Below are 12,211 nucleotides of genomic sequence, written 5' to 3'. Positions count from 1 at the left end.
TCGGCGCGCTTTAAAGTGTTCTCACCTGGAAAATGTAGCCGCAAGGTGGCATGGCACCCTGAATTAGCTCTGTGAAGTTCAAAATGAAATAATATCTGTGGGAATGTTTCTTGAGTGACTGGGTGTTTTGGTTTGCGGGCGTATTTATGTTAGTTACACGACAAAGAGGACTGAGACACGACAAGGCATTGAGGTTGGGTGGAGGGTTTTTTTTTTCCTTTTTTGCAAAGCAGCCTTTGGTAAAAATAAAAGGAAACAAAATTGTAGTTAAAAAGATCAGCTTAATAATGTGGGAATTGAAGCCAAAGGATAAATGGTTTTCCAAGATTGCTTGACTAGAATCCAGTCTGAAGTCTTTCACTGCTATTACCTTCATTCATCTTTCTGGACATCTGACAAGCCTCCCTGTACCTGTTGGTATTTACCTCTAAAATAACAACATGAATATATCAAAGGCGCTTTGGCAAAATGCAATAATTGTTTGCTGACACGCTCACTGTGTTGGTTGAAGCCTCCCTGCTGCAAAGTCACAGTGTCTGATGTACAGATAAAAGGAAACAATTGAGGAAAATGTGTGTTATCCTGGTTATTATTGGTCTAGTTTCTAGTGCAAGTATCTTATTATGCTTGAAAAAACTTATTTAAAAGTACCTTTTCAGCAAGATATACCAATAATCTGCTGATGGAACTAGCAGTTTTTAATCAATATTAAAAATTATTGACTTAAAACAAGCTTGTAAATCTTGCTGAGAAGTTACTTGTAAGATAGTTTCTTCTTTTTTTCAAATCTACTAAAAATATTTCCACGAAAAACTGGACCAAAACTACTTGGTGAGATTTTGGATTTTTGCATTGTGCAGCTCTTGTATTGTGACAAAATGTGAAAAAGTTCAAGGCAAATGAATCATTTTGAAAGGCACTCATACATTTCTGAAGGCATTTTATATGTACAAAAATGTTACTGCTCATAGGTTTTCAAAGCTGTAGTTCCACCTTTACACAAACCGATAGTTGCAACCCCCAACCAGCTCTGCCAGTGTTCTGTCACCGTTCTGCTCTCCTTATTAGTGGCAGCAAGCCAGGCTCTGTGTTAAAATGGCAAGCTCAGCCGCTAACCCGCTACTAATTAAACCCACAAGGCAGCAGCCAAATGTCTTTGTCTTTATATAATGTACACATATGCACATTGTTGAGGCAGGCATTTGCTTTAGTGGGTTTTCCTTGCCCCTACATGGTGAGGCTTTGCTCCACCCCACCAAGACCTTTAAAAGACGGGGCACCACCTCCAAATGGTGACAGTGTCCATGAAAGAGACCGTGTGTAAACACGCTGTGTTCTGATGCACTTATTTAGAAGTGTACTGCTGAATCGGTGTTAGTGTGTCATGTACAGACAGCTCAACTTTCTCTGCTGGGCCTTTGTAGCCCAGATGATGCACACGAATAATTAGCCCAAGTGTACAGTCCATTTATACTGGCTTGAATAGATTTATTATTGGGCCGTTAGTGGACATTGATGGCCTATACATATTCATGCTTTCAGCTATTGGAGAGAAAAAAATTCTTCAAGATCTTTTGTTCTGTTCTCTTTAAGACAAACCGCAGGTTCTAATAAAACAAAGAATCGTTTTTGGGGTTTAAAAACAACAGCTGTGTCTCTGTCTATTTTTAACATCTTTTTGTTTTAATATTAAGTGTCGTGTTCAGAAGTCTCTGCCTTGGCCATCTTTTCTCTCCAGTTTTTCATTATTCATGCCTGATGATGGGGGTAAAACAGTGTATACATATACACTGTTTTCCATAGTGTATGTATGTGTATATATATATATATATATATATATATATATATATATATATATATATATATATATATATATATATGTTTTATTTCTCGCTATTTAATTTTAGCTGCAACTATCTCAAATTCATGGTCTATTAAAAGGATAATGCTTTTTTATGCAGGGCTATAAGTAAAGAAAATAAAGTAGTACCTTATTTTGGGAGTAAGGTGGGTTTTTTAAAAATGTACACCACACTTTTCAGATTTTTTTCTTTTTACATTTTTTCTGTTTAAAATATTTCTTTCCCTTCTTTCTTGTTTTCTTTTGAAAACATTGTTTAAAATCCTAAAATTGTTTGTAATCACCATTATCAAGGTGAGGTTACTTAAGGTCCTCATAGTAAAGGAGCTGATCACCACAGTTGGCAGAGTTGTTAATAAAAAATAAAAAAATGATAATACCAGGTGAAAGATGGTGATTAAAATCATTTTTGTTGTTCAGACAGATTAGAAACCTAAGGCGGTCTTTTTCTTCTTCCCTGTTTCACTACCTTCGATTTTCTTTTGTCATGTTCTTTTCTTCCTGTCCTGTGTGTCTGCCCACCCCCTTCTCCTTCATTTCTGTCTTTGTTTGGCATTATTAATGCTCAGCAGAACATGCTGCCATTTGAATATTTTATAAACGCACGTTGTAATCTTCCTGTAATCGCCTTGCTAACTGGCCAGCAGTGAAATTGAATGTACGAAGCCCTAACTGCAGGACCGCCGTGAGGCCTCACGCACACAAACACGTGCACTCTTAACTAAACGTAGCTGCTTGCGGATCAGACGTAGACTCCATAAAGATTTTTGCACATCTTTTTTTTTTTTTTCTTGTTTTGTAATGAGGTATCTTCAGGGACGGCGAGCAGCCATCTCTGTGCTTTTGAAGCAGCTGTAATTCATGACACACACCATACATCAAGTGCATAAGATAGCATTATGGGCAGTGAAATGAAAAGGGTATTTGCAACATTAGTTCCCTCATCCTGCGAGGGACGTGATTAAATGATTAATGAAATGCCCCCCCACAGCCCTCCTCCCGCCCTTTTTTTTTTTTTTGCATGCGTGTCCTGAAACAGCAATTAGGCATAGAGCTGGTGGAAATCCACCAGTCCTGTCCCTCATGCACTTCTCTCCCTACCTCTGCTTGTATTTTTTTTAATACCACCTCATTCTTGATTTATAATGAAACATTTCAGAGCATTAAAAACTGAAATGGTTAGGGGAAGCAAAGGCAGGGACGAGATGAAACGGTTTTTAAGCGTGTTCAGTGTTAATTGAAAGGTACAGGACTATTGTGATTACAAATGTTCTGCTCGGCTTCTGATTGACAGGCCAAGAGAAAGCAGCTCAATGAGTTGTCTTGTTTTTACGCTTTGCAGATAAACAAGAAGAGATGTGGGGTGTGGGGGTAGAAGGGGAGCGGAGAAGAATATGTGCTGGAAGTGTGTGTTCGCGATAATGTAAGCAAGCGTGTGTTTTCAGATAAAGCGAATGCCAGAGAGGAAGAGATTTTGTACTCCCTCTAATGCACTGGAGGCTGTGCTGTAAATGATCATTGAAGGGTCTGCAAGCTAACCTATAATTACTGCAGATAAAGTGGCAGCTCTGGCATTTCATAAGCATGTCTCCTCAAAGCTTTGCTTTGTGAGTTTGTCTCCAATGATCATTTAGATAGAGGCTCATTACCCAGCATCACAACACTTTAGGAACCCTTTTTCCACCACATATTTGCACTACCTTGGACGTGTGTCTGGAATAGAGGTCTATCTTAATGGTTGAGTTTTTTTTGTGCATGTGTGTCCTACAGATGAAATCCAATCGAGACAAAAACCTTCATTGACTGTTATGGCTGTCTGGCCGCCTTTTTTCCTTCTAATGAGGCGAACACACCAGATACGTTTAATATGTCTGTGCCACGATAATGCACCTTCAAGTGAAGAGCCGCCTTTGTGTGTCAAATGTTGCCCGTGTTAAATTGTGTGTATTGTTTTCAATAAATTAGGGGGACAAAACCATTCTGCTAGGCCAGCACGTTTTATTCTTAGAAGAAAGCAGCTCTCAGGGTGTCACTGAAGGCCCCCCAAGCCCCGCTGCCACCACCGCCACTTCCATCATCTAAACTGGCACAGACCTATTGTCATGTTAAAAATGGTGCCTCACACCATCCATGTTACTGCTAATTACTTCATTTCAAATAGGAACAATGGGTTCTAACTGGGATCCTATAGGTAATTGTCGCTGTATGGAAATTATCATAAAAACAAAAGTTGATACTGTAATTATAATCCACCACAATTTTTGCCAAGGTAAACCAAGTTCTCACAGCTGTACCACGCGAAACCTTAAAAAGTCTGTTACCTCCTTGGACATTTTTAAGTTTTTCAGGTTTCACCCAAAACTTTCAGTGGTGAAAGGCAGAAAGAAAGGTTTTCAAAGATGTCGTTTTAAATTAAAACGTGGGAAAAGTTCACTGTGTTTATTTTTTAACCTTTAATTTTGATACTCATAATCACAATCCTGCCCATGCCTAATGCTTCAGAGGTTGCTTAATTTGTGTAGTTGTGAGGGCCAAAGAAGTTTGCCAGAGAATATTAGTAAACAAACAGCATTATGAAAGCAAAACAACATCCCGAAAACTATACGAGGTGACTGCAAACAATGTGTGGTGGAAAACTGAAAGTGCATGCCACCCTGAATATATTAGAACTGTGAAACATGGTGGAGGCAGAAACATGCTGTGGGGATACTTTTCTTGCTGGTCAGAGTTGAGTGGCTGATGGATGAAAGCTGAATACAGGGCAATACCCCAATAGACCGTAAACATTCAAACATTTGTACAATCTATTTAATACATCAATGTGAAATTACAATATGGATGTCTCTTTGTCCTTTCAGGCACCTAAACAGCGAGCACGCTCTCGATGACAGAAGCACAGCCCAGTGTAGAGTCCAGATGCAAGTTGTACAGCAACTTGAAATACAAGTAAGTTTCTTTTTTTTTAAGCTAGTAATAATGTCTCAATGGAGTAAATTTATATGGTTGGATTTTTTTTTTACATTAGTGTAGCCATGGCTCCAGCAGTCAAAACTTTATTTTGTGAAACTTGCACAAGTAGGAGAAAAGGCCACGTTGTGGTTTGCTTAATACTCCCAGACAAGCAGGACCTACTGAATTCAACAAAGCCACTAAACAAAGGATTCCTCGAGCCTTACAACGAAAGCCATTATGGCTGTTTTAATTGAATTAAGCCCATGCTTTATTTTCTCTGCTGCTTTCGTTTTTTTTTCCTCCTTCTTTTTCTTTCCAATTAATAGCAAGCGCATCTCTCCCAGTCTGCTGTGTTAATTAACTGCACTTTGCACCTGAAGAAAGCTCAAAAGGAGGGAACTATTTTCAGTAGGTGGAGCGTGACCTTATTAAGAAGTCATGTTGGATAGATAATGAGAGCGCTGATTGAGTGACATTATTACTCAGCACTGCAGATGAGCGCCGCACTGCCTTTAGAAACAAATAAAGACAGGGGCGAACAAATGTTTCGGCACTCTTGGCAAAGATTTCTAATAGTAATAATTTAAAAAGTCAAATTAATTCTCTTTTTATTGTTGATTGTATACAATGTCATGCAAAAAGTTGAGAAAAGTTGCCTTTTAACGTAAATGTTTTATTCTATGAAAAGCAGGAAGTTTTATTCTATGAAAAGCAGGAAGTTGATTTTGTGGAATCACCAGTAGCACGATTGTTGCTACATCTGCTTTTTAACAATAGCATCATGTAGTGCTCTCCTGTAGCTTTTAATAAGACATACTGGACTCTTCTAGTTCACCAGAATTTGTCTCTAATTAATTGTCTTGAATTAATCTCTAAGATTTTAAGAATATATGTTGAGCACTTAGGTCACTCAATTTTCTGCTTTGCCACAGTCCTTGAAAGTCATCAAACTAAAGAACTTTCACTCAATTTTCAATGTTTTTATTGCAAAATGTTGCCATCCCAGTGTGATTACATTGTAGCTCTTGTTCTTTTTGCACTCTTCTGCTCCTCCATTCTGTAGCCCCATCATCTCTGTTTCTTTTCACCACCAGACCCATCACTTGTAATGAGGCCCAGCTCTGCGTGTGTGTGTGTTATTAAGGGGCGGGAGGTTTTCCGCTTTTCACAAGGTCCGGTCCCTGTCACTCCAGGTGAATTAGATTGATGATGAGCACCGGCTGGGGCCACTAACTGGACCGGGGAGGCGGGGCCGCCTGGCACCCTGTTTGGGAGACCCCTTCACCTCTTGGCAGCTGCTTGCTGCGCTCCATCCCCCTAACAGTGTCCACAGGACTTTGAGCAGACACTCAGGACCACCTAATTTATGAGCCAACCACCTTGTTACTGTCAAAGCCTTCGCTGACCTAAATTCGGATATTGACAAAAAGATGAAACGCTATTTGTTTTGCCTGACCTGCCTCTGTTCTCCCCTTCCTTCCTTCCCTCCTTCTTTCCTTTCCTCTTTAATCCACCCTAATGCACTCTCTCCTCTCCTTCTGTCTTAACAGCTTTCTAAAGAACGTGAGCGTCTTCAGGCGATGATGACCCACTTGCACATGCGGCCCTCAGAGCCCAAGTCATCTCCCAAACCAGTGAGTGCATATTGCTCTGCCTCCCGTAAACACGCTCGCCTCCGATCGCCGAAAATGAACAGTTTAAGCGGGCAGCAGAAGATGAAAGGGAGGCGAATGGGATTTGTAATACACAGTTACATGTGCTCCTTATCGCTTTTTGTGCATTGTGAGAGGACAATAGAGTTTGGGAGTGTATTAGATGGCAGAGCGACGGAGTCCTTGGCTAAAACGGCGGGAGTAATTTCTTTGTGATAGCTATAATAGGGCAAAACAACCTATTGGCTGCCGATGATTGTTTGGCTCGGTGGCCAAAGAAGCGCTCAGAAGTGGAATGAGAGGAGAGAAGATGTGTCATTTTGACAACAAACAGCAGAAAATAACAGCTCAGTGTCGGAGACTGTGGGATGTTGACATGAAGCTAAAATTGACCACAGGAGAATAAAACAAAAAAAGAAAAAGTGATTTCAGGCTGGGCTTTTTTCCCCTTCCTCTTAATGGAACCCTTATGAAAGTGACTTATCCAAACGATATTTGAATTTCATATCCCGATAATTCATTTTGGCAAACACTGTACCCCTCCTCAGTTTTCGTAGTTTTGAAATATGAGACATCAAAACATTGTTAGCGTTTTAATGCTGCTCCGTAAGTGCCTACATTCAATTGAATCATTTTCCCAGTCACATGTCATCACAGAATGTAGACGATCATAAGATAGCACAATTATTCCATAATTCCACCAGAAATCAAATCCTTTTTATTATTCCAAGTCCCCTTCTTTTACTCTCCGTCTGTGTAGCATTTTTTTTTTTATCATCTTTAAAACTCCAGCAGCTTGGCACCATCTCGTCCAATAAAGAATTTCCAGCTTCTAATCCGTGCCCGAATATGAATGAATGATGCTAATGAAGTATTGCATTACATAAAGCTCACATGAAAGAACAGCTAATTGCATTTGGTGGTGGGGGTAATTCAGACAGAATTCCTAAACGAACAGTGAAGTCATTAGATTTTTCTAAGATCTCCCCACTTTTTAAAGTCTGACAAGATAAAGATTTGTTTGGGGGATGTTGGAATAGAAGTAATATAGATGTTATGAATGTTTGTGCTTTGCAAAGATATTTAAACACATTCCAATTTGTTTTAATTGGATATAATGTAGGAGAGGCACTACTATTGGTGCATAAATGCAAAGGATCAAGTAGAAAAGCAGACAAGAAGCCCTAGATGACTTTGGAGGAGCTGCATGTATTTACAGCTGTCATAGCAACTCTGTCTTTTATAGAAGAGTGAACAAAGGAAAACCAAAGTTTAAATGTTGGCAAATGAAGCCATTAACAGTTTGCCACCATCCAAATCGAGAATACGGTTATCATCTGGAAGAAAGACCTCTGATCAGATGAAAGCCCATTTGGGACAACAAAAGGCTGGATTTTGATCAAACATTGATGTTCTGACTGGCCCAGGTCAAGTCCAGAACTAAATGCAATTGTGGAAACACTTCAAAGTAGCTTACAAACATTTTCTAATTTAATCTTCCTATTTTTGCCAAAATCAATGGGCAGAAATTTCAGTCTCTAAATGTAAACGTCACCAAAAAGATCTTTTGAGACGTTTGTTCAACTTCTCCAGAGTTCCATCTCTGGAGCGCAAAATACAAATGCATGCCACACTTCACATGTGCTATTTTACATTGTGCTACTTAGACAATGCACTGCCATCACATAAACCAGGTACAGAGTATAAACTCTCTTTACCCATGATGGAATTAGCTCATTAATACGCCTCTCCATTGCCAGAGTCTCTAACTTGACATTTTATAATATTTTTCAACACTTGCAGCAAATGACCCCGGATGTGTTTTCTTCTTTTTTTTTTCTTTTTTTTTTTTGCTATAGCTCCTCTCCATCTCCCAGAGCCTTTGGCTCCCACACTGCTTCCCATCTTTCAAGTCGCCTTCAATTCAGAGATCTCAATGTGGACGCATTCCACTCGTAGGCTCACAATTAAGGCAATTTGGTTTGAATATGTAACGACGTCATTACCATTCCAGCTAAATTAGCGCAGGGACTAAAAGGTCAGCGAGGAATTTTCCAGTCGGTTAGAGCCTCTCATATGAGATTTGGGAAGCAAGTACAGAAGTGGCGGACAAGTCGGACGGCTCCCGCGATCGTCACTCACTCACCGCGCGGCGGAAGAGACAAAGACTCACAGAAGAGAGTGTTTATATCCACAGTGACCATCTAGCCGTCTACGCGGATTTGCTTCTCATGGGAAAGAACTTTAACTTTCTAAACTTCCTTCGGCACTGGAAGTCACTTTGCGTTGGGGCTTTTAAGACTCTCCTTTTGCAATAAAAAGTTGTTGATTTAAAGTTCCGTCAATGCAAGCGTTGGTGCAGCAGTAAATTTAAACTGCCAAGCTATCAAGCGATGCTTTTAATAGAATTATACCCTCTTTTCATGTGCAGCAAATCCTTTTGCCGTCAGTATTCTATGACCTCAGGGTTTGTGGGATATTCTGACCAGGAGGCAACTCTCTAAATCCTCACATCAAAGCAGTCAGGAATGTTGCTGTCGGTGGGAATGAGCCTAGTAAAGTCAGTGAGACCTGGCCACGGAGAAGTTTTTTTTTTTTTTGTATCAGCTTCAAACTTTTAACACAATTGTATTACTCAATTAAAATCTAAACCTAATGCCAGACTGCATTTTGCAAGCTAAGCATGAGAAAACAACCAAGAGGACTTGTCATTATTATCTTTAGCACACATATTTTTCAACTTTTACTAAAGTCTCAAAATTAATATAATGGTCCGTTTTCTCTCCCATGCCTTCATTCCCGCACTTTTTATAGACTTTAGATTTACACTTTGCTTAAATGAGAGGTTTCAAAGACTTTGAAAACTACATAAAACTAGAAACACCTGAATACTTAGTCAACTGTGTATTTTAACAGGCATTTATATGCCAAAATCATTCAGATTTCCAAAAGATATCTGTCAATATCAAGAAGCTTGTATCCATCATTTCACAAGGGAGAGATAACCTGTGTTTAGGGGCTCGTTTCTCCACTGTTTAAGAACGATGAGTGTTTGTGGGGTGGTGAGATAGCCGGGGAGGGAGTGAGAGAGGCAGAGTGTGATAAATAGAGAGATAAAGAGAGATGGGGCTGGGATAACATGGAGGCTGATCGTTGGATAATCTTGAACAGCGTGCTCTAATTAGAATTCTTATGACACAATTTGGTGGTTGTAATTAGTGGAGATGGGCTGGCTCCTCTCCACGAGCCTTGTTAGTGGAAACACAGCTGTGTTAGAGAGGAGCGGCGCAGACGCTCAAATCTGTCAGGGAAACCACAAAACGATGCCTTCCGCCTCCCGCTTTCACCCACATACATGTGTGTGGATATGTGTGTCTCTTTCCCACATCATGAGTCATGACTCGCGCTTCGTTTTCTCCCCGCCGCAGCTCAACTTGGTGTCGAGTGTCACCATGTCAAAGAACCTGCCCTCGACGTCGCCCCCGAACTTACCTCAGACCCCCACAACGCCTACAGCCCCCATCACACCCATGGCGGCCATGCCCCAGGTGCCGTCAGTACTGGGAGGAGCCAACGTGCCCAGCATGGGAGCCATGCGCAGGCGCCACTCGGACAAATACTCCATGCCTTTGTCGTCGGGTAGGACCAACTACTCAGCACTGCACACAGCACCACTTCACTCGGAACAAACTGGTAGCTAGGATGTATTTTTGCGCGTTTTTAAACTTGACGTTTTCCACTTTTTGTCATGTTACATCCAAAACTTTGGATATATGTCACTGGGATTTTATGTGATAGAGTAACATAAAGTTATGTGTGATTATAAAGTGGCAGAAAAAATTAATGATTTGCACTTTATTTTATTTTTATTTATTTTTTTACCAGTGAAAGTTTCTTTTTCTCATTTCTAGTCACCATTTCTGAGTTATTGTTGTGCAGAGCCACTTTTCTCTCATTCTATCAAAATAATTACAAAATCACTGAATTACATTTATTTGTGATCTACCATCTTTACACTGTTACCCATAAATAAAAACCTTTCACTTCACAATTATTTACTACTTTGTTTTTGTGAATTTTATAAAGTACATTTAAAACATGGTAGTAGCAGATTTATGCTACAGGGATGTTTCTCTTTAGTATCAATGGGGAAGATAGTCAAGGTGATGGTTGGTTGTAACGTGACAAAAATGTGCAAAAGTTCACCGGTAAAAATATTTTTGCAAGGCCCTGCAGTTATTTAACGTAATAACTGAATAAAATTGACTTTTGTTTCCTTCTAACCGAGTTTTAATTTAAAATTTAATCACTGCTGAAACAGAAAATTACAGCCAGGCCTCAACGCTAAGTGCAATTAATAGTTTGAAACTGAGAATCACACACACCTCACATCTCAGATGTACACAATCACAATGGCGTGTTTGAGAAGTCTGTTAGGTTTATAAAAGCAAGCCTGTATTTAATCACTCTAAATGTAAACAGACAAGAACTTCCTCTGCGCATAAATATTGCATGAATGTTAATTAAGTTCAAATAATGGTGGAAAAATACAATATTTATTACATTAGGACATCCCATGTATTAAGCTTTTGCATTTTAAACGACCCATCTTTGATGTTTATATTTACGCGTTTAGTGTGAAGCATAAATTATTCAACTTCACCCTAACTAACTACATGAATCTCATATATGGATATATAAGCGTTTAATGTCTCTCATGAGAGAGATTAATTAAAAATGCATTTTGTTAGACATGGAAAGTGCTGATTTGATGTGCCCTCCTTTTCAACCTGCCCCACCCTCTTTGTCCAACACCCCTCTTCCCTCCGACTCACCCCCACACCCGTCCTCACCCCCTCCCCAGTATTAATTTGATGAAACCTTGTGCAAATTCAGCACCTAAAGGTATCAAATTTGCCAATTATTTCAGGTGGTGACACAGTATTTATTTTTCCAGAGATTGCCCCAAACTACGAGTTTTATAAGAACGCAGATGTCAGGCCACCATTCACTTACGCAACCCTCATAAGACAGGTGAGTGGGAAATAAATTAACTTTCGCCTGATTAGATTTGAATTAATTGCTCCACCTTCTCTTGGCTTTGTCACTCTCAGCCGAGCCCGGCGTGATCCTTGTTTGGTGTCATTTTAGGCTATCATGGACTCCGCCGACATGCAGCTAACGCTTAACGAAATCTACAGCTGGTTCACGCGCACGTTCGCGTATTTCCGGCGCAACGCTGCAACTTGGAAGGTAATCCTGCTCTGCTCTTTGCTCCCAACGAGTACAAAACCTGAAAATGGCTCGAATTACTCTTCAGCACTTCTCCATTCTTTTTCTTCTTATTTATTTTTCCACCACAGCGCCTTTTCTGTTTAGAAATGACAGCTGGAAGAATCATCTCCCGCCCGCCCCCCACGTATCGTTTTCTAATTTGGTGCAATTAATAGCGGAGGCCCGGTGTAGAGAGGAGAGGGCTTTGACGCCCTAATTATACAGCAGCCACTTCATCATCAGCACCTTTTGTTAATACACCCCTCCTCCTGGTCCTGAAACCACCTTCTCTTGTATGTCCTGAAACCACCTTCTCTCGCATATCACTGGTTAATTGTGAGGAAGGGTGGCTGGTTTGCCCGTTAACCAGCTCTCTGGTGCGCAAATGCATAAACTGACTCCAAGAAAAGGGGTTAACTGAAGCAAGGAGGTTGGGAGGGGGGCAGGAAGTGAGAATAGGCCTGTCATGGAG

At 40.2% G+C, this 12,211-nt stretch overlaps 1 protein-coding gene across 7 annotated transcripts in view; it reads left to right on the top strand.

The window, feature by feature from the left end:
• Nucleotides 1-12,211, top strand: part of foxp2 (forkhead box P2) — a 112,131-nt gene that overhangs the window by 87,120 nt on the left and 12,800 nt on the right. For 6 of the 7 annotated variants that reach the window (XM_055054663.1, XM_055054659.1, XM_055054664.1 and 3 more), the window contains 5 exons: nt 4,720-4,807; nt 6,364-6,447; nt 9,894-10,104; nt 11,396-11,499; nt 11,617-11,718. In XM_055054663.1, the coding sequence (XP_054910638.1) occupies nt 4,720-4,807; nt 6,364-6,447; nt 9,894-10,104; nt 11,396-11,499; nt 11,617-11,718 (589 nt within the window). The remainder of the gene's footprint in view (nt 1-4,719; nt 4,808-6,363; nt 6,448-9,893; nt 10,105-11,395; nt 11,500-11,616; nt 11,719-12,211) is intronic. The other variant, XM_055054662.1, reaches the window with a different exon arrangement.

Source organism: Poeciliopsis prolifica, unplaced genomic scaffold (genome assembly GCF_027474105.1).
Source record: "Poeciliopsis prolifica strain line A6 unplaced genomic scaffold, Auburn_PproV2 SCAFFOLD040, whole genome shotgun sequence".
In the NCBI taxonomy this organism is placed as follows: Eukaryota; Metazoa; Chordata; class Actinopteri; order Cyprinodontiformes; family Poeciliidae; genus Poeciliopsis; species Poeciliopsis prolifica.
Note: the sequence above shows the minus strand (reverse complement) of the source record. Positions and strands in the feature narration are given on the sequence as shown.